Source organism: Oenanthe melanoleuca, chromosome 5 (genome assembly GCF_029582105.1).
Source record: "Oenanthe melanoleuca isolate GR-GAL-2019-014 chromosome 5, OMel1.0, whole genome shotgun sequence".
Classification (NCBI taxonomy): domain Eukaryota; kingdom Metazoa; phylum Chordata; class Aves; order Passeriformes; family Muscicapidae; genus Oenanthe; species Oenanthe melanoleuca.
Window position 1 is genome coordinate 23,090,407 of NC_079339.1, and position 22,240 is coordinate 23,112,646.

General features: G+C 37.4%; 1 protein-coding gene across 1 annotated transcript in view; it reads left to right on the forward strand.

Moving 5' to 3' along the window:
• Positions 1-22,240, forward strand: part of MYBPC3 (myosin binding protein C3) — a 58,161-nt gene that overhangs the window by 9,256 nt on the left and 26,665 nt on the right. Inside the window, exons 3-19 of the mRNA XM_056492589.1 lie at positions 1,919-2,014; positions 2,247-2,333; positions 2,475-2,623; positions 3,572-3,689; positions 5,042-5,090; positions 6,291-6,335; positions 8,577-8,633; positions 9,297-9,299; positions 13,169-13,192; positions 13,924-14,090; positions 14,867-14,999; positions 15,216-15,218; positions 15,639-15,763; positions 16,359-16,464; positions 20,355-20,521; positions 20,904-21,069; positions 21,940-22,046. Of these exons, the coding sequence (XP_056348564.1) occupies positions 1,919-2,014; positions 2,247-2,333; positions 2,475-2,623; positions 3,572-3,689; positions 5,042-5,090; positions 6,291-6,335; positions 8,577-8,633; positions 9,297-9,299; positions 13,169-13,192; positions 13,924-14,090; positions 14,867-14,999; positions 15,216-15,218; positions 15,639-15,763; positions 16,359-16,464; positions 20,355-20,521; positions 20,904-21,069; positions 21,940-22,046 (1,602 nt within the window). The remainder of the gene's footprint in view (positions 1-1,918; positions 2,015-2,246; positions 2,334-2,474; positions 2,624-3,571; positions 3,690-5,041; positions 5,091-6,290; positions 6,336-8,576; positions 8,634-9,296; positions 9,300-13,168; positions 13,193-13,923; positions 14,091-14,866; positions 15,000-15,215; positions 15,219-15,638; positions 15,764-16,358; positions 16,465-20,354; positions 20,522-20,903; positions 21,070-21,939; positions 22,047-22,240) is intronic.

The following is a 22,240-nucleotide window of genomic DNA, read 5'->3' on the forward strand; positions in this document are numbered from 1 at the left end:
TCCTGAGCAATTCTGGTTTCATCAGTATTTCCAGCCCCACATGCAACCTTCACGGTTAAAGCCCATGGAAATTAGCTTCTTTTAACACTGTAAAATTCTCTACCAGCAATACATCTGTTTTGCCCAATTATCTGAAGCTACTAATTCATATTAAGCTAAGGAATACATTCCTGTGGCTGACACCTCTTTCCAGGTGTCAGAAGTGCACAGAGAAGAGATCATAGGGGAAATGTCAATGTACATCTTCAGAACTATGTCAAGCTTTTACACTTAGCTACTGAAAAGCAAACCAAAGCTAGTCTAACCTTGCCCCTGACCTAAACAAAGATGCCTGATTTTAGGACTGGTATTTTCTTTAAATTAATTAATTCAAATACAAAATTGTAACAACTGACAAAATATTTACAAGTTACACTGTAATGTTTCTAGGACTCATGCATTCCTCAAAATTCTCTCAAAATCTCCTGCTACCAAAAATGTGTATTTCAAGAGAGGCTTGAATATGAAGATTAAGCTTTGTATTATTTGTGTACCTCCCATTATTACTACCTTCATACACACTGAAAGACCAGTTACATAGGAAGTTCAAAAACTTCACCAGTCTTTTCCTGGGAATAAATATAAAGAGTCAAATTGTCTGGAATTTTCTCATTAAAAACTTAGATGCTTAGGATAGATGAAATCACTCATTTTTTGAAACATTTTGACCTTCCAAATCCCTTTTTCCCCTCCAAAATTATATCCATTTACCACTTTTGGTATTTGACTTTTTGCTATTTAACTTGGGGAAAAGCCACAATCTCAGGTTGTCCATATCACTTCCTTTTCTTTGCTATCACTGTTTGTTCTAGCAGCATGATGAGACCTTGTGAGACCTACTGGTCAGCTGAAAAGAAACTGAGGAATGTTTAACATGATTCAAGATGTCATGTTCTAGATGCAAAGACAGGGCATGACAGATTATGTGTAAGGGGAAGTCCTGTTCTATGGATTGGGACAACTCTGCCAGCTGTCAGAACATGCAGAAATACAAGCAGCAGGTCCTGCTGACTGTCTCATCCTGAAAGCAAACTGGTCCATTCTGTACTCATTACATTTTCCTCATTGTCTTTCAGATTAGTTCCATGTAGAGCCTGCTACGGGCAGACAACATGCAAATAATGCTCTGGAGCATAGTGGAGTAGAATATGTAATGTTACAGAGTAGCTGGGTTGCCCATTATTATTTGGAAGTGACTCCACTACCTACAGAAAAAAAATATCTTGCTGCAACTGATCTATTTCAAGAAATTCTACCTCCCTCCATCTGCTCCAGTTGCTCACTCCTACTCCACTTTCAGACAATCCTGTCTTCTCCATTGTGCCAAGTGCAATTGCCTGAATTTGTCTCTGAGGTCATTGTTTAATTGAGAGGATATAAACTTCTATAAGCCAGGGGAAGAAATTACAGATAGATTTTAAAAATACTTTATCCATATTGTTTACTAGCAGTGTCTAGAGCTTTTTCCAAGTTGCACACAATAGCCTTTGTAACATTACTTTCCAACAGCATCATTAAACAAATCTCATGAATGAGCAAACTGTTTAATTACATCATTTTTCGTTACCTTTTCTGTTTAGACTACTGATGCTTGCAACAAATAATAGCATTATTCATCAGCTGACAAGTTTCTGCACATCAATACTCTAGGATTTTAAAAACCAGGCATCAGTTCTTTCTGAGCTCAGCAAAAGAAAAAACCTCATCATCCAGCTTAATGGGCCCCTTCTGCTTCCAGCACATCCTCTAAGCTCTAGGAAACAACAGCTAATTTCTTTGCATTTCCTAACGTATATTAAAGGCTGTTCTTTAGCAAAATTTCTTCAGAAAGAAAGAGGAAATATGACTTTCTCTAATCTTTGCTTACATTCATTCCCAGAAAAGAGTGAAGCAGTCACTCCTGCAGAAGCTGTTCCAGCCCCAGCTGCTTCAGAGTCACCTGCTCCACCAGTAGAAAGCAGCCAAAATACAGAAGGTAATACAGAATTAACATTGTCATACAATCTGGTTTATTAGCAGAAGGGAAGAACATACACAGGGTCTTCTTAGAGTAAGTGAGATAGAGACAGTAGGTGAAAGCAGATCATAAAGAATAAGGAATCTCAGAGGCAGAAGAAAGCTACTGAGATATTTTAAAATTAATTAACTAATTCACTTTATAATTTGATGTGAAAAATTCTAAATAGTAATTATTATTTTTATTTCAGTTTCATCTGCTGAGACCCAACCAGAATCACCTCTGGACCCCATTGGGCTCTTTGTGGCACGACCACAGGATGGAGAAGTTACTGTTGGTGAGTGCAAAATGTTAGTCAAGTGAAGTTTGTAAACTGTACCTGTTGCTTGACTATTATCTCTCCAAGTACAGGGTGAGAGCAGTGATATGACAGATAAACATTATTCATAATCTTACATTAATCTGCTTCTCCTACAAGGTGGAAACATCACATTCACTGCCAAAGTTGCAGGTGAAAGCCTGCTGAAGAAGCCATCAGTGAAATGGTTCAAAGGAAAGTGGATGGACCTGGGAAGCAAAGTGGGGAAACATCTCCAGCTACATGACAATTATGATCGAAATACCAAGGTACCATTGGCAGATTAGGGTTCTCTGTCTTCTAAGTGCTAACCTTTAATCTGAGGAAAATATAACTGAAATAGGAATGGTTTGGTGTTAAGGTACCCAAAGCAACACACAAGGCTGTACTTATCCATAGAAGTAAATCTGTATTTCAGCCACACAGACAAGAGACAAGCTCTGCATATGAACTCTAGCATACTTTAACTATGGTGAAATGAGAAAACATCTGGAGTGCTGGGGAAGCAGTTTTGCACTTTCTACTGCAGGATTCCCTTCATCTTCCTCTCAAGGGACTTGGTATATTTAAGAGAAAACAATAATCAGACAGGTATTTAAGCATAGTCTGCCTTGGCCTTAATAGATAATCATTCTGCTCCTAGTGCTGGAATTTATTGCTCTCTTGGATTGTCTGGACTGCTTTAAGGAGCTGAGTAAGACCCACTTCTTACCACAAATTTGTCCAAAGGTACACAAGCAGGAGCACAGGAGTCTGTACCATGACTTTGCATCCTCTGTGGTATATGAACCACTACCACCCTCTCCTGGATGAACTGGACAGACTTGCTCACATGAGCCACTCCTTTCCCTGAATTTTGGCATGCTCTGTATATGCTCTGGGGAGAGGCTAAAACTGCTTAGTGAAAGCTTTATTCCTGTTCCTAATGCACATGCAATATGTGTATGCACATTAGTGTATGTCCCAGCATAGTTTGCTGATATAACATTGTATCCTCAGGACTACCTGTACTGACAGCACTCTTCAGCTGTTTTTACTGAATTGGGGATTACAGGTAATTTTTTGTTACAGGAATGAGTTGGACACTCAGGAGGTTCTTAGCTCTAAAAGGACACAAAGACATAGTTCATGTCTATTTCTCTCCATTAATTCCCTCTCTCTGTATTCCACTATTTCATTTTCTAACTTAATTATTGTATCATTGATGTCTGTTCTAGGTGTACACCTTTGAAATGGAAATCATAGAAGCAAACATGACTTTTGCAGGAGGGTACAGATGTGAGGTGTCTACCAAGGACAAATTTGATAGCTCTAGTTTCAACCTGACAGTCCATGGTAAGGTGAATTCCTCCCATCTATTTTTTTAATCTTCCTGCCCCTGTATTTTTTTTCCTGTCCACCAACAATTCTTTCTGGTACATAATGGTTACTAGACAAGCATAGACCTGCAGACCTAGAGGTACACCTAGAGGGGCCCACCAAAGAGAATGGGATTGAGATCTGTACAAGAACCACTTGGTCATCACTCTAGTCAGAACTGTGATGCTTTTAAAGACAACACACACAAAGATGCAAAACTGCCCACCTTTTCTCTGGCTTTATTCTGGTCTCAGAGTCATTCTTTCATGAGGTTTCATTCCACTAGAATAGAAGATAAGTTCGTTCTTATTTGGGCAAATATTCAGTACTAAAAATGGATATTTGAAAAAAAAATTAAAATATTTAGTCATGTGACACCATTGTAAATTCCTTTTTCCTTCCTATATAAATAAATTCAACTCATACAGAAGGACCTTGTGAGATAAATTTGCTCTAAGAGCAGATGACTCATTTTACCTAATGCATGGTGCCCCCCTCACAAGTGCTATACTGAAAAGTTTATTAAAATTGAAAAGGAAGTACATTTTTAATATCAATTTGTCTCAAGTGTGGAAAAGTTTAAGTAAAAGAATATCAGCTGGACTGCCAGAAAGAGCTGAATGTTTGGACCATTTCCTGTTTCAGCAATTCTGTTGAAGTGGCTGCAACATTAACTTGTGTCCAGCTGCCAGTGAACCTAATGTAAAGACAATAGTTTATTAAGTTGCTTGATCAGCAGTTTTAATTTTTGCAGTTTCATTAACTAGGACTCATAAAACTTAGGAGCAGCAACTGAGAATGATTTTTCTCCCAACAGCAGCAGCACACCAATTTATTCCAGTAATGTAATGAAATTTTCTCTATACAACATCCTCAATTAAGTTTCTGTACCTCTCTACACAGTTTCAAGAATTTACCTCTGCTGTCAGAGAGTAGATTATAATTTATTTTTAATAATGGTATTCAGTTGATGTCCAGTCATATTCTCATTAGAGCTTAAATACTCTGTGAAGACACAACTGGAATTGAAATTTTGCAGCAGAATTGACAAGCAAGAGATAAGACAGTCCATCAGGCTCCAGGTTATTATGAAACATGAGACTGAAATAAGTTATCCAAAAAAACCACTGGATGTTGAGAGCTAATTAGTGAAGGCTTCATGTTTAAAGATGATGCGTTAATCATTCAGTATGCAATTAATCACTCTTTAAAAGATAAGAATTTATTTCTAAAAATGTCTGTGAAGGAAAACCTTAGAAATAGCAGGGTATTTTTGCATTTTGTTGACTTGCTCTCCCATTTTTCTTCCTTACTTTTTGTCGTATCAGAAGCGCCTGTAAGTGGAGATCTGGATATTCGAGCTGCCTTCCGCCGCACGTGAGTATGCACAGCAGAAACCTGTCCAGGTCAGGACACACATCCCTGTGGAATTCTTTGCTTTCCCAGATAAAACTATAAAAGCAAAGCTGTTGTACAAACAAAGATGTCTACTAGGAAAATATTTCTATTAAAATCCTCTACAACTCCTGAAATCACCTAAGAGAGTTTAGACTTTGTACTAGTGTAATAATCATGTTTGCCTTCAATTAAGCAATCAATAATGTGTGTAATTGTAACAAGAGCTCAAGGCCTGTAAAGAGCACTCCAGATACAGACCAATAGAGATGGAAAAGACACTGTGTGGTGATGGTCTTGATTTTGTCTGGCTTGAGGAATTACCTGTACCTCAGTACAAACATTTGCTAAACAAGGAGAGTGGAGTTTGCTGTGAGCTCTATGAGCAGTATATGATTGATAACATTCCTACAGCATTTTGATTGTATCTGTTTTCATCTTCTATACCTATATTAGTTGAATGAAGATAATGGTTCTGTGTCTGTGTGAAACCTCAGGTATATAAAGATATTAAAGATATTAGATATTAAATATTTAGATATTAAAGAGTGGTGTTGGAAAGGCCAATCTCCATCTTTAATACTTTCTGAACTGATGTATCTCATAATGGAATAATGTTCCCTTCCAATAGTAAGATTCATGAAATTGGTTGGATTTTTTTTTTTATTTTAGACATTATTAATATGTGCTCTCTTTTTCCTTTGTGTAATAATAAATAAGTTTCTATTTTAGTTTTTTATGTATTTTTGAAAAGTTACTAGACCAAGAATATTCCGACATCTATTTTTCTATAGGGCACAATTGATCTGTGGCAGCTCTGAGTATTTCTCTAGAAGTCCTATTTCTATTTGAGAATTTTTCTAACATTTATCACAAAGAATTAAGCAAGGAGAGCAGAATTTGGCTACAGTTAAGCCCATCTGTAGGTAGCTGACCAGCGTCACTGTAAAGCAGTGGACACTCAGTGCATAACTGCATTGTGTTATATCACAGCAGTGAAAGGAGGATTCAAGGGTTTCTCTTCTTGTTAGCACAATTAAAAGAATTCCGAATCAGTTCGAAGGGAGTGCAGTGTGAGCAGCTCCAGTCTGTTCAGATTCTCAGTTTCTCCTGTGAGAGTGAAGCCAGATTTTGAACTGAACTGTTTAAATCTGAAGCTTTGTCTTTGGTACCCTCACTCAGGAGCCTAGCAGGAGGGGGGAGACGGATGACTTCAGCCTTTCTCAGGTAGTCACTGACTGTGCCAGCAGACAAATTTAGTCTTTCAATGAACTGTCTCTCTCTGCTTAGGAAAAGAACCAGCCCACAGAATTAAGCTGAAGCTTAAATTCCAAATAAATCACTATTATAACGTGTAGTATTTATATAAGATTAATACATACAAATAAGTAATGTAAGACACATAAAGAAAAATTAAAAATATAAAATATAAGAATATAAAAGGATAGATAAAAACAGATAAATAAAGAACAGAGTAGCTTGGTAGTTCAGTGAGAGGCAGATTCATCTACAGAAAACGCATGTGTTTGGCAAGTGACATCTTCTCACCCTTGTCAGAAGAAAAAAAGTAACTTTAAAGTATGTGCATGTCTGCCCTCTCTGTTTTACATGTTTTTCTCTCTACTGAGCACATTTTGACTAAAATTGCTGTTGCTCACAGAAATGTACCAACACAAATGAAAATCTGTTGTTCCCTGGCACACTCCTTATCATATTATCATTAAATTTTTCACTCTGTGCCTTTTGCTCATAATGCTTTCTACTACAGCAAAAACAGGAGTTCTGAGACTAGACTTAACTCTATGCATGTTAAAGAAATTATTAGAGTCTTATTCTTCAAAAAAGCTAAACCTTGATTGCTGGTCTTTCCTGAAACTTTAACTATCACTTGTGAAGCAATATTCTCCCAGCTGATTGAGACCTGATTTACTGAATATTTTATCACAGGAAATCCTTTCCAGATTTGGGATTATAGTAGTTATTTTTATGTACATTTTATGCCTGCAGACACGTAAATTCTTGTGCAAGTAGGGCCAAAAACACTCTTCTCTGTTTAAGCCTTATACCCAGGAAATTATCCTCTCCAGTTCTGTACTATTCTGAAAGTAATCAAAGATGTGAAAACAATATTTTCTTAAAGATCTCTTCTCACAACATATTTCAAATTACAGAGACTCTAAATTTTTATTTAACCTTATATTGTCCAAGAAGCTTGGCACTTGTTTCTGTTTCATTTTTTTAACAGTACTGTTAAAATGCCCATCATTTTTCTGTTGAGGCTGTTTTCTTACTTCTGAAAATTCTTATTTCTGTAATACTGGGTTTTCCCAACACTCTGATTTGCATTCTATAGACAGACTGATTTTTTCTGAAGCATCTAGGACTCTGTGTTGACAGTCCACAACTTATGGTCTACAACTATCACCAGCACAAGTGGAAAGAAAAAGTTCTGCTTATAAAACAATAATTAAATGTAAGGTGATGCTTCTGGAAGGATATGAATGCTGTGAGATGGAAGCACCAGGTTCTTGTACTCAAGACAACAGAGATGTTAAAGAGCAGCTAGCCATTAATGATAGCAGGCTGGCTGAGATGAAGAAAGTACAAAATCCTGTCTGAATGTAAAGATGACCCTTTTTTAGGAATTAAATCTAAAGAAGGGATTCTAGTGACTTTATGCTATTTTCAAAGTAGGTCAGTATTGCAAATGTTCAGAAGCACAGCTAAAACCCACTGGATCCAGAATACCAAAAATAACATTGTGCATTCCATCTGAGTTCACTATATGTAGCAGGCAGAACTGCACATCAGAAAACTCCTGCCTGGTGCTTCTTGTTTTCACAGGCCAACTCACCACAACATTGCTTGTCATGATGCTTGTTGAACAAATACTGAATTTTGCATCTTGAACCTCATCTCAGGCTGAAAGCCAGAACACAGAATTCTTCCTTCAACTCTCCCAAGTGCCAATGATGTGACACCCTTTTTTTTTCAGTGTAATGAATTCTGGTATCACAAAGAGCCTCAAGAAACAATTACAGCTGGGATAATATTAGGGGTAGAAACAGGGATTTTGGATGGTGAGACATTCCACAAAAGGATTGGTTAAATACTGCCCCAACTGTAAACAATATCCACTCTTGAAAGAGGAAAGTGAAGCTTCTGCAACACCTCCATTATAATGAATACATTCCAAATCAATATGATTACCAAATTAATACCCTGTACAATTTCATGCACAATCAGCACAGAAAAAATACAATTTTGTTACATATATTTTTAAACCTATATGCAAATGAACATGAACACAGAGCCTACTTAAGTCACCTTCCATGTCAATGCACATTCTAATTCATTATAAACCCATCTACTACTCCCCTACAAAAATGCCATCTATATAATCTTATAGTCTCACAAACTATTCCCATTTCCTTCTGAAACTAATTGTGGCTTTCTATTACTACACAGTACCGAGGGACATGATGATGGGGCAGAGTTTAATTTCAGCTCCCTACTGAAAAAAAGGTGAGTAAAAATCCATAAACTTAGAGAAAAAAAGTCTTCTGCTGAACAACTCTGATACACCAGAACTGGAATAACTGAAAGTTTCATAAACTCAGAATCCTTGTATAAACTCAGAATCCTTGTAGTTTCCCTAAAGCAGCTCTAAATGGATAAACATGACAGGTAATTATGGCTACTTCCTGAAAGATACAGCATTTGCTGCATTTCTGCTAGGTTTATACAGGAGGAAAAAAATGGAAAAAAAATTATCTTTCCCAAGATAGAAAAGGCCTGGACTCAGGTAATTACATGTTTCCAGCAGCCCTTTTGATGGGGGTGAGGGGGGGAATTAAAATACAATTTATAATGCTGCCTTATAAAGAACCAGAGAGCTGAGAGGACAAGCTTTTTATTAGATACCTAAATGTCACTACTACACTGTTCAATATATATAACCTATTACACAGATATTCTCTGTTGCATAAATATGATGATTTTTTTTTACTCTTCCAATTGTCATTCTTATTTATTTCTGTAACTTTTACTTTCACTTTTTTTGCTGTGATTTCTTCTCTAATGCTCGTCTTTTCTTTATGTATCTATTTTCATAACCTGTTTACTTATGTTCTTCTCTTTTTACCAAACTCTTAACCTGAATGTTTTGGATTCCACTGTTGCCAACAGAGAGTAAGCTTTTTATTTAATTGTATCATAAATGCATGGGTCATACTGAATATAAGAACCATTTGATTTGAAATAATGCATGCATCTTTGCCTTCTTTACATGTAGAACATGACAAAACTTGCATAATGTGAAAGAAAATTATAGATTGCTAATTCCTGAGACAAAATTCTTTTAAACAGTTTTAAGGTTAAAGTTAAGACAACTTGATACTATCAATGTATTTCACTGAATGTCCTTTGGCTTTTACCATCACTTTCTTCCATATAACCAGTTCTAAAATTTCCTTGAATTTCCAGATTTTATCAATAACCTAATGCTTTATATTCCTGTCGTCATAGTATATAGAATCAGAAAAATCATTTGCATACTATTGTTGCCTATCAAATAGGTGATGAAGTTTTGCTTGCTTCTTTCTGTTCACTGACCCTGGCCACTCACTCTGTCTTTCCAGCACCTGAAACTATTATAAAAACTTGTCACTTAGATTTCTGTTTTTGCAAATCTAAACTTTCATTGTTTAAGTTTTCCCAATCAACTACTTGGATGAGTGCTGTTGTGAATCAGGTAGCAGTATCACTGTCCATAAGAAGTGTTTTATCCTCACAAAGAGTACAGGATGGTGCAGACATATGAAGTAACTTTCTACAGAAGGCAATAAAGCCACAATAGCCTCAAGTTAACTCACCCAAATTTCAGTGGGGCAAACAAGGCCACATTTTGCACAAACCCCTGTGTCACACTCCATGCAGGGCACCTGCCTGCAGGTGAATCCTGGCTTTGCAGTCCCACCAAAAGCAGAACACTTCAGGGGGACAGACAGATGAGACAGAAAAGACACCTATCAAACTTTCTATAGCTGACATTGATATCTAAGTTCCTTGTTTCAGCATAAACACAAATTGTTGTAAACAGACTCTAGTTTCCTTAGAAGATGTAAAGCATAGAGCAATTGCTTATATTCTTTATAAAATTTTAAATAAATAAAAACCAGCATGAAAATATTTGCATAATTTCATAAAGAGTCTTCAGCTGGAATGAGGTGCTGAGTACTATGAGCCCCTCTGCTCATGCCTTTCCCTTTTGCTCTCACAATTAGATTTGAGGAATGATCAAACTCAAAAAAGCAGTAAAAATCTTCAGTATTTACAGAAATGTTAAATTTATTGATTTAACTATTCATTATTTGTTAGGCTAGAAATTTGTTAGGCTAGTTTATTAAAAGAAACTTATAAATTTCGCTGCATTTTAACAGTGTTTCTGCCATTTCTTGACTTACAAATCTCTGCCTAGTGAACTTGAGAACATAAATTCACTGCTCTTAGTTGTTTTTCATGGCCACTTCAGAAGTAATTTGTGCACTCTTCAGGCTTTGCACACCTCAGGTTGAAGACTCCTTATTAATGAGAACAGATAGGCATAAAATCTCATAATGGAATGAAGGAATTCTTCATTAAAATAGAACAGGAAAAGGGATCTCATGCTGGGGAAATCTCAAGAGCTGTGCAGATTCAAACAGAACTGAGACTTATTCTTTTACCATTTCTGCTTTGTTACACCATTGTACAAGTGTCCCTCAATCCACAGGTAATGATCATTCTATAATGAATAGCTTCACTATAATAAAGAGCTTCATTTCACACTGTATCTCCTATCACTGTAATTTAATTAACTGGTGTTGACATACAGATGTCATGGGCCAAGGAGAGGTCATTGGGAAGAGGAAGGGAACAGCTGTCACAGGACTATTAAATGGGATAGGGAGCAGAGACCTTGAAGGAGGTGACAGCTGACAGGGTCCAATCAGTTGACAGTAACTGGATAGGAAGGAACCATTTCTGGGATGTACAAAACTATTTTTAACCCCTCCACATATGTTTAAAATATATCAGCTGCATATTCCATTTAAGCAGGTTCACTGAGCTGCATCTTGATGCCCCCAAGTGCATAGCTAACCTATGAGGTGATCTCTGAATAAGGATCCCCACATCAGGGAGGAGTGGGAGAAATCTCATGAGTCCCAGTGCTCTGTTACTTTTCGTACACTGCTTAGTTCTTGTTGGTAGTGGAGGAGTACAGCTTCTCTGGGCAAACTCTGGGTCTTTCTGGGATCAAAGAGAATGTTTTAACAAATGTAAAACAGTGAAAACAAGTACTGGGATGGGGAAAACTTTGCTCGAAGGCAAACACATCTTTTTCTTTTCATTTTCAGAACTCAGTTAAACAGAAACTCCAGCCTATAGCTTTTAGTCCCATATTGCATAAACTCAAAGTCTTCTATTTTAATTTAAAAAAATTAGTATTTCCAAAGAAAAGACTATATTCTTTCTTATGTTCAAATTTCTTATATTGCATACACCAGAACAGTATTGCAAGATAAAACAATGGGATGACACTGAGTAATGGAAAAGCTAAAGGAAAAACTAGGGAAGTCTTCTCAATAGTGAGAGATATTAGACTCCTTTGGAACTCCTTTGAAATTGGAAGATTTTTCTGATTATTTCAAAACATTTTTGAAATCTCCATGAATAGTCCCATCTGCAAATTTTCAGATATAGTGTGTGTATACAGACAAGCCTATAAGTAGGCAGATAGAGAAATTACCAATATTTATTTAATGTCTTAAGGAAGATGTAATATTTTAATCTCTTAAGTCTTTCTTGTTTCCTATGATTTTATATTTTTTAAGACACAGTTTCTCCATGGAAGTTTGACCATTCTAGTACAAAGAATTAAGTACATATTAGAAATATTATATGCCCTTAGTTTTATATAGTACTTAGTATTTAGTACTTATAGATCTATTTTATTTACACGTATTTAGAAATATTTGAAAGTGACTCCTTGATATGATCAGGGCAACAAGCCCAAGAACTGCTTATGTCAAAAAAACCTTGATGTATGTGGCAAATCGGTTCAGTTTTCCTGTCTCCTGTTAAGCAAAACTAAAAACCATTGGTAGCAGCCTCAAACTAAATGATAGGTGTATAGAAGAGGGGTCCTGGTAAAATTTGAGGGTGATGTTGGTGCAGTGTTATAACAAAGCAAATACCCAGTATGCTGCTCTTATCATAGGCACTCCAAACTTCAGCTCCTCCTATCAAGTCAGTGAGTGCTAGTGAGGGCTTCGGGCTTAGAGAGTGCTAAACCACTCAGAGATTTGAGATATTGCATGTCCTATTTCATCTCAGTCTCACTGAGCTGAAATCCCCTTCTCTTGCTTCCTTTCTGTTCAAGAGCTACAAGGTGCTGGAAATTCCAAGCATGGACTGCAGCACTTTAATAAACACAGTGCTCCTATTACAAGCAAGCGCTTTTTTGGCAATAAAAAGATTTGGTTATTTCTGCTGTCTGGACTGATTATAGTAGTACTGTTAAGTAGTAACATTTCTCACAGACTAATTGGAGTGTTATTTTTTTGCAAAAAATGGAAATACATTCAATAACATTCCACTTTCCTCTGCATCATCTGTTGCATAATTTTTCTTCATTTTGGCATTTACCACTGAACGTGACTTCATTATAAGGGAGTGTTCTGCTGTACTGGAATATGCTTGGTCTTGGTGAAAATCAGAAACAGCAGCTACAGCTTCTTCCACCATCTCTCTATTTAGCAAAATGCAAACTATGGCAGGAAAAAACGAAGTGTTTTTGTACAAAGTGTGGGAGCGAGTTTGTTTTCAATATGGATCAGCATATTCAGAGCATTTGCATGAATTCCTTCATCCCCCTGCTGCTGGAGCACAAGCATGTTCTGCTAAGGGTGAAGATGACATTCATTGCTCTTTTGCACTAACACATGATGCCCTTTTTCTTGCCCATTGGGATCCTGCACGTTTTTCCAAACACTTCTCTGCATCGTTCTGGAGTACAGCAGCTTCCTGCGCCCTTCAAACCGGTAAGGCTGTGCCCATTTCTTTTTCTATTTATCACCTTTCAAACAAAAAATAAGATGGCAGACAAAAAAGAATGCCTCTCCCAAAGCCAGACAGCCAAATTTTCCCTTGGTTTTACTAAATCAAATATCAATTTTTTCATAATCACTAGTTCTTTGGTTAAAATATAAAATAAGCACTTAATTGTAAATACTGTCTTGGTTGCCACTACTCAGCAGTCTCTTTATGGTTTGTAGATTAGTACAGACAACAATTTTCTTCACAACTGGTGATAGAAGTTTTAATAATCTGTGATTCATTTTAATGAAGATAAAAAATGTCCTGAGTAGAAAAGGATATGTCTCTCATTTGAATAAACCAGGTGCTTTTTTTCTAAGGTTGTTGCCAGCATATGAATTCAGTTCCTTGCTTTGCCACGTTCCATGTTTTGTGCATTGACCATGACAAGAAAATAGGTTTCCTTATGTTTCCATTATCCATCATTAAAGGAAGTTAAAATTTATTAGTTCTGGTTGTTAGAAAAATCCTTAAGGGTTTTAATCTCTATATATACATAAATAAAATTAAAACTAGTGACCAGTTTTCTTTCATGATTTCACATAATAATATAATAAAAAGTTAGATTATTCATTATTTTTTAAGAAATGGCTTTATCAGGACAAGATGCCAACCCTATAGATTTTTTTTAAATACTCCTATAGTAGCACTAAGAAACTCTAATCCCTTTCTGCAGAGGTGAAGGAAAATCTGAATCACAATCTGATGTTGATGTCTGGGATATCCTGAGGAAAGCTCCTCCTACGGAATACGAGAAAATTGCTTTCCAGTATGGTATCACAGATTTGCGTGGGATGCTGAAACGCCTCAAACGCATAAAGAAGGAAGAGAAAAAAAGCACAGGTTGGTGAGATGCATTTCTTCCAAATATAGCATTCATATCTTCTTTACAGCAGCGAGGTACAAGACCATGAGAATAGCAATTTCCTGTTCCAGTTATTACCCAGCCTTCACATATGAAATACTGATTACCAAAGATTGCAGCTATGCCAAATACTCTGACATGCCTTGCTCTGAAACTCTGGATATACTGACCACACTCACTTTACCAGTTCCACAAGCCTGGCCCCTTATATTTCCCTGAACATGAAACAACATCCCTTACTTGCCCCCAACCCCAGTTAGTCAGTATATCAGGCAGCAATGATATATTTAAACAATTTAGTATTTATTGGTTTGATACATTTGGAATTCTTGAGCCTTTTCTAGTCCTGTGAAATATTAATTGCCTAATTGTAACTGACTTTTTAAAAAGTCTGAAACAGAGAAGGCAAACAGCCATTCATCAGTACTGAGAAGACCAAGTATAATTTTCCTACATGGGCAGATGTAACTCTATTTAGGATGTGTTGAAGTACATATTCACATCTTATTTAGAATATTCTACTTTGCTTATTTTGGTTTGTAACACACTTGTCATCCTATGTTAAGGAAAAATGGCACAGGATGAAGATCAGACAGAAGGAGTAAAAATTTTAACAGGGATGCAGAAACTGGGGAAGGTTTAAGATGATGGTAAACAACATGAAAGGGAATAAAGATCTGTTTCATGACCCAGAATGAAAAAAAAACCCAAGTATAAAAATCATAAACATTTTTTTAATCATTCTTCATCATAGCATTCCTCAAGAAACTGGATCCAGCTTACCAAGTAGACAAGGGGCAAAAGATTAAATTAATGGTTGAAGTTGCCAATCCAGATGCTGATGTGAAATGGCTGAAGAATGGACAGGAGATCCAAGTGAGCGGCAGGTAAACAAGAGATATGAGGAATCCAAAAAGGAATGAGCTACAGCTTGGGCAAAGTGAAAAATCTAGCTTTTCTTAGAAGGAAAGTAATAAACAGGGAGAAATAGGAGCTGAGCTATGACTCAGGGGCAGTTTGCTGTCGTCGTAACTTTCTCTTTTTTCTTCCCTCTGCTCCATATATCCACATGTTGGACTGGACGCTTCCATGTACCAACTCAGCAAGTAAGTCCTGAGATTATATTCTGCTCTCTGTGTGGTTATCCAAGGTTCAACTCTGCTTTCCCCTGATCTAGGATATACTTTCAGCATAACTTGTTTGTAAAACCAATTTCCAATGATTTTGTGCTGAAGCCATTTTTAATGGTAGTCATGCTAGATCTTAGAACAGCATCCAGCACCTTTCACAGGGTTTGTACATCTCACACCTGGGGAAGATTCCCCATAATTTCCTAGTTTTCCTAGTGCTAGTTTTTCCTACACTGCTGCTGTTCACTGCACCAGGACAGGCCTATTGGGCTTGAGTCCTTACAAATCTTGCCACTGAGAAAGAGAAGGAATCTGTTTCTCTTCCAGGCAGGAGAAAACAGTGACTGGGTCCAGAAGGGTTTTTCCCTGGTAATTACATTTAAATTACCTTTTCAGATATATTTTTGAGGCTGTTGGGAATAAGAGAATACTGACCATAAACCACTGCTCTCTGGCCGATGATGCAGCATATGAATGTGTGGTAGGGGATGAGAAGAGCTTCACAGAATTATTTGTAAAAGGTGAGCAATGGTACCAAAGGAAAGAGATCTCCTCTAACATTTAGCATTGAATTACTGTCATCTTCTCTACTCTCAGATTTATCTTACAGGAAAGGAAATTCTTAAACATACTAACAAATTCTGAGATCTATTGAAGCAGGTATTTTTCTTACAGTTAAATTGAGGAAAACTTTGCCTAAAAGCAACCAGGAAAGCACCGCAATGATATTATCATTCATTCTCATTTGGAAAGTTATTTACATCTCAACAATGGGGCTAGAAACTTACTTTAAAAGATTTGACTCCAGTCAAGATAAACACATGCCCCAATCTCTACAAGTAGATCAAATAGTACAGAAAAGTAATGCCTCCTGTTTAGAATTTCAGAATATATATGAAAATTGTTTAATCCTATATTTTTATTCTTACTCATGAAAAAAAGTAATTTGAAAATTCTGATAAAGTGATCTGGGACAGTAAATTTTAAGTTCTAAGACAGAGATCATCACCATTTACTTGTCCAGGGACTCTTCCTGGAGAGTAGAGAGTGGTGAAATCTACCTCTAGTCTCCGGCCTTTCAGAATACTGTTTTAATTACATTCTCCTTATTTCCAGAACCTCCAATCCTAATCACTCACCCACTGGAGGATCAGATGGTGATGGTTGGAGAGAGAGTGGAGTTTGAGTGTGAGGTGTCGGAGGAAGGAGCTACCGTGAAATGGTAAGGGAATGGAAGGAAAAAACCAAAGCAAACCAAATCAACATAAAACCATCTCCCTCCATGGAACATACAGGAGGTGGGGAATCAAAAGGGAGAAGGCATCCTACATAATTGCTTTCAGGAAAAGATTGTTCCTCCTCCTATATGTCAAACATTGAGGAGAGAGAAAAGATATGACCCAAAAATTTAGATTAAGTATAGATATTTTACAGAGCGTCTCTAGAATTTCTTGCTCAGTGTTTACACTTCAGTAATGTCTAGGTATTGCCCAAACTAATCAGATCCATATTGTGGTGAGTTTGCTGTACTTTTTGAAATCTTTTGGTCTTCTCAACTGCAGCAAGGCATTTGGGTTTCTAAAGTATTTTTTCTTAGGTAAGAAAGTTAGTGTCTCTTGAGACACAGAGGGAACACATCTGCTGTGGTCATCCTGCAAAGCTGCTCATTATGCTCATGCAGTGAGAAGGATTAAGATGACAAACATTTAGACCATGGGTCCTGTTTTCTTGGGCATTCCAGCAGAGCAGAAGCTGGAAGGTGCACGCTGCAGGGCAGGAGTGACAAGCAGGGCTCATGTGCTGTGTCGCACGCGCACTATTCTCACTGCATTTCTCTAGCAGATGAAATTCCCTTGTGCTTGTTAACAGCTTCAGGCACACGGTTATCAAGCATTCCCACAATGCCCATTACATTCCTGGAAAGTGCCAACCAATGATCTGCTGTCCCAAAGGAAGGAACTGAGAATTTAAACGGAGTGCAAGAGCTAGTACAGGCTGTGCATTGCGCTATTAAAGCCACAAGCACAGGGACAGCGTTCTGTTGTTCAGGAACTGCCTGCAGATGCCTGGTCACAAGAGATGGGGACAACCAGATCTGTCCCTCTCAGAACACAGTGCAGCTGCCACACTTTGATCCTGTGCCTTTGAACAACTCCCATACGTCTCGCTGAGCTGTTATCTGTGGGATGGGCATCTGATGTGACAAGGGCAAGCCAGCAGCTGTCTCAGTCTGAAATGCAGCAAGTGGTCAGAGAAACTCATCAAATCACTGCAGTGGAAAACTGAGCAGTTAGACACTCACACTGCATTTTACTGGTTTTGTTATGTGACACTCTGTCAATGCACTTTGGCAGCAAAAGGGAACATTTTGGACAGCAGAGAGAAGTGTCCAGGGAAAACTTGAAACACAGCATGGAGAAAGAGTTCCAGTTTTATGGCTCATTAGGGAAATGTTCAACAGTTTAAGCCAAGTAACAGGCACTAACTCAGAGCACCTGTTATAGTTCTTAAATCTTCAAACTCAGGATATAAAACCACAAGCACATGAACAAAGGCAAGTATGTGACTTGCACAAGACAGAAATAAGGGTGAGGCACAGCCGTCAGACTAGGGCTTGGAGAATTCATTATGTGGGTCTCCTCAGAGCAATCAGAAAATAATGTTCTCTTGATCAAGAAAGCTTTCACACTGCTACAATTCTTGCAGTACTATGGAACTGGTTTATTCTAAACTTTAGATAGTCTTGGAAATACTTGAAGAAAAAGATGTAATAAAGTGCATAGTTTTGATCTAATTTTTCCATCTCTGAATGCTGGATGCACCATGTTATCTTCAAATCAAAACAAACCATGGTAATGTGTATTGATAGCAATAATTCTGTGTCTCCCAATTATCACACAGTACCTATATCAGTGATATCTCAGAAGACATCAACCAATTAACCCTCAGAATCCAAACAGGAAATAGGAAATCATTTCCAGACAAAGAGGGATTGAGTGGCAAAGTTGCAGGTGTTCAGGACTTGGAAAGACTAAACCATAGCTGACCTACCTATTACTGCACTAGTTCTGCTTCAAATATGAGGCTGGACCAATGACCTGCAGTGTTCTGCAAAACAATATTTCTATGATTCTATATGATGTTTCACTTACACTTTAATATCAACAGATTCCTGTATTTTATAGTTCTAATTGCAAAAGGGAGGCCTGTAATATTACCTTAAAGAGATTTTCTAATTTTCACAGCAGCAGTGTATTATTTTAAGCCAAATGAGGTCTAGGAGTTCTTTTTCAAGGTTTACAGTCTCTATTGGCCACTATACCCCTCTGCTCTGCAAACTCTCCAGTCATCCACAGGATCAGCAATGTGCTAGTCAGTAAAACAAATGCAAGTTCAAACACAAAAAGGCTATTTTCATTATTTAGCAAGCCTTCAGGAGAACTCTTTCTTACCAATGGGTGAATAGAACATTCAGAGATTTTTCATGAGCCATGTATCAAAATAGACAATGGAAAAATAAAGGTAAAAGCTCAGCTCCAAAAGTCTAGCCAGAGTGTAGGTTCTTGGCTTTGCATTCAGTGACAGCAGAATGCTGAACTTCGGGATTGCAGTCCATCCTCAGCAATTCAGCAAAGATTTCTGTATCTCACTGTAGCACTTGTTCCAGAGCTAATTTGCATGAATCACAGCATCAGCCTTAGGAGATCATCTTACATGTTGTCTCAGACTCTTGTCTGAAGAGGAATGAAGAGGAAAGAAAAGGAAACCTTATCCTGACAATAATACTGAGCTCTGTGTTCCGAGTGGTTGGTAAAGGCATCCTCTGTCTCCTCCCTTACTCCCCTCTCTGTGACCTGGAAGGGAGGCCAGTCCTTCACTAAACCAACTCTAAGCTCCAGTGAGCTCTGCTGTAACAAATTATGAGAGATTAACCTGCGTGTATTCTGAAATGCATCAGGAATATCCAAGTCACAAGTTGTAGGGTCCTTGTCTCTGCTTAAAGTTTTGATCTCGTGATTTACTTTAACAGACTCTGGCAGAGATAAAAGTTTTCTTGCATACATCTACTTAGAAATTAGCTATAGTATTTTAATGAGTCCCAAGTAGCATTTCAATTTGCTATTCTGTAAAGCTGAATAGTAGCTGAATCCCTGGTCACAAGTAAGTCATGAATAAGGGAAATGACAAAAAAGTAGAAAGAATATTTTTACTCTATAAAAATCACATGTATTTTCTATTTAGTTTTCCATGTGACTAACTATCAAGAAGAAAACCTTTTTCATTTATGAATCGCATCAGTATTCAAGTAACCTAATAGAAATATACTCAAGTAATAATGAAAAATGTAATGCTATAAAATCAGTAAATTGAAGAAATTACAAGTATTTTCTTGTAGGCTGTTTATATTATTTATGTTTAGGAACAGGAAACCCTTAAAACACCTTATGTATTTTTGTATGACCTTGATTAAACAGTGTGAGTCCTCCCTGCGCATTTCCTGTCATGATGACTGGAAATTACAATAATTAAATTTCCTCCTGGGCTGGATGGTGAAGATTAATTTAGTAAAGTCTTAAGTATACTGTGGCACCCTTGGATGGAAAGAGCTACAAAATACAAAATACAGATTCATTTGAATCCATCCTAAAATTTTCTCCTTTTGCTGGTGCCCACAAATCATGGATTTAAAGCAGTTATATTTCACATCAGGAAAATTAAGACTTTTAAGTAATATCCCATCAATTCCCATTTACTTTATGGCCACTTTTAAGACAGTAAATTCCCTGCTGGTGAAGTGTATTTTCAACCCTTTACCTTCTACAGCATTTAACATACTTTTATGTTTATCTATAGCATATAAGTAGAAAAAAACAAGTAATTACTTGTGGTGAATTCTCTTGAACCAGAAGTCAAATGTCTAGGGAAAATTAATGGTCAGGACAGAGGCATTCTGGTTCAAGTAACATTTGTGCAACAATCCCTTTTTGCTAACTTGAAATGACACAAAAATTGGATTCACCTTTTGTCTTCCAATCCCTAGTAACATTGAGCTGACCCTTACTCTCCACTTTCAACCACAAAAAAATGACTCAACACTGTTTGGTATTTCAGGGAAAAGGATGGAATTGAACTGACACGAGAAGAAACATTTAAATACCGATTCAAGAAAGATGGAAAGAAACAGTATCTCATTATTAATGAGTCCACCAAGGAGGACAGTGGACACTACACTGTGAAGACCAATGGTGGGGTGTCAGTCGCTGAACTGATTGTGCAAGGTAGGCACAGGGAACATCCCAGAACCAGAGAGGCTGAAAAATGAGAACAGGCTGAAGGTAACCTTGTCCAGATAGTGCAGAGTGGTAGCATAATACTGCTGACAGGGAAAAAGAAGAAGCAATAAGGGACACAGGGTTTGATAATAAAGGCTTCAAGGAGAGCTCAGACCTGCGTGCCGGATTTAACAGATACTCTGATAGCAGCAGGTGCTCAGCCACCAGTCCTGTTAAAGCCCTGCATGCTGAGTGCTTCCCTTCATATTTCCTCCTCCCATAGGCAGCTTGCTCAGCCCTTGCCTTTTCTACTCAGTAAACTCACACCACTGGCTTACAGACCTATTCTGATTCTTGGTGTGTGTATTGACTGTTCTCACAATATCAGAGAAGAAGCTGGAAGTTTATCAGAGCATTGCAGACCTGACAGTGAAGGCACGTGACCAGGCAGTCTTCAAGTGTGAAGTTTCTGATGAAAACGTGAAAGGAATCTGGCTGAAAAACGGAAAGGAGGTGATCCCAGACGAAAGGATAAAGATCTCCCATATTGGCAGGTCAGTCTTGTTTCAGAAAGCAGGTACAAGTTTGGGTGTTGCAGTGCAATCCATAAGAATTGTTAGCTCAGGTGATAAGAATATAAAACAGGACTGTTTTTCATATGCAACCATTTAGTGACAGACTTGTTTTGGTATGTGCAGTCTTTCTGTGTTGTGCATTTCATAATTATTGTAATTTCCAGTCATCATGACAGGAAATGCATTTCATATAAGTAAATCTTCACTTTCATTAGGATTACGTGGTGTTTTGGTATTCAAACAATCCAGAAAACACATTGTTGATAACTTTAAAACTAACAGTAGTGTTTAGTACATATGAGTAAATCCTACAGAAAAATTGTTGTTTATATTAACATATCCAGCTGACTAATTCTGTGCTCAGGTTTCCTAGCAGTCTAGCTACTGATGGAAATTGAGACACAGAAGATTCAGCATTAAACACTAGGTGAAGTCTTTCCTGGTACTCTTTTCTATATTCTGTGTTTAACTTAAAATAATATGGGGATGGGAAATAACTTTTTAGTTTGTTTAGTCAGAATTACTGAGCTTCACAATCAAATCAAACGAAACCATTCAGCCCTTATAATGGTAAGGGACTGGAGAAGAGCAAGGAATCTGCTTCCTCTCTTCAAACAATCTACCTTGACAAAAAAAATCCATTCATAGACCATGTGCTGATATGGATTGGCTTTAACACTGAAAGCACAGCAGTCTGCAGCCCTGGTGGCTGCTGACTTGTGTCATGGCAAGGGAAGAAGAAATAATTTCTGTTAGTATCCTGTAGCCTGCACCTTGTCTCTCGAGATAGCCCTGTTTCTCCTGGGGAGGTAAGGCAAGGGAGTGGAATGGATTTGTTAATGTTTCCAGGATCCATAAGCTCACTATTGAGGATGTAACACCAGAGGATGAGGCTGATTATTCCTTCATTCCACAAGGATTTGCTTACAACCTTTCTGCCAAGCTTCAGTTTTTGGGTAAGTTATCTTAGAACATGTGATGGGAATTCCACAGGGATAAGTAGTGACAATAATCATGGTTATACCAGGACAGAGAATGCCAATCTTTTTTTCTGATACTTCAGTATAGGCTCCTTGCTTTTACATGTTATTTTGCATTACCATTATCACATTGGTTTAGAGAGCCTGTTTTTCTTTTAATTTATTGTATA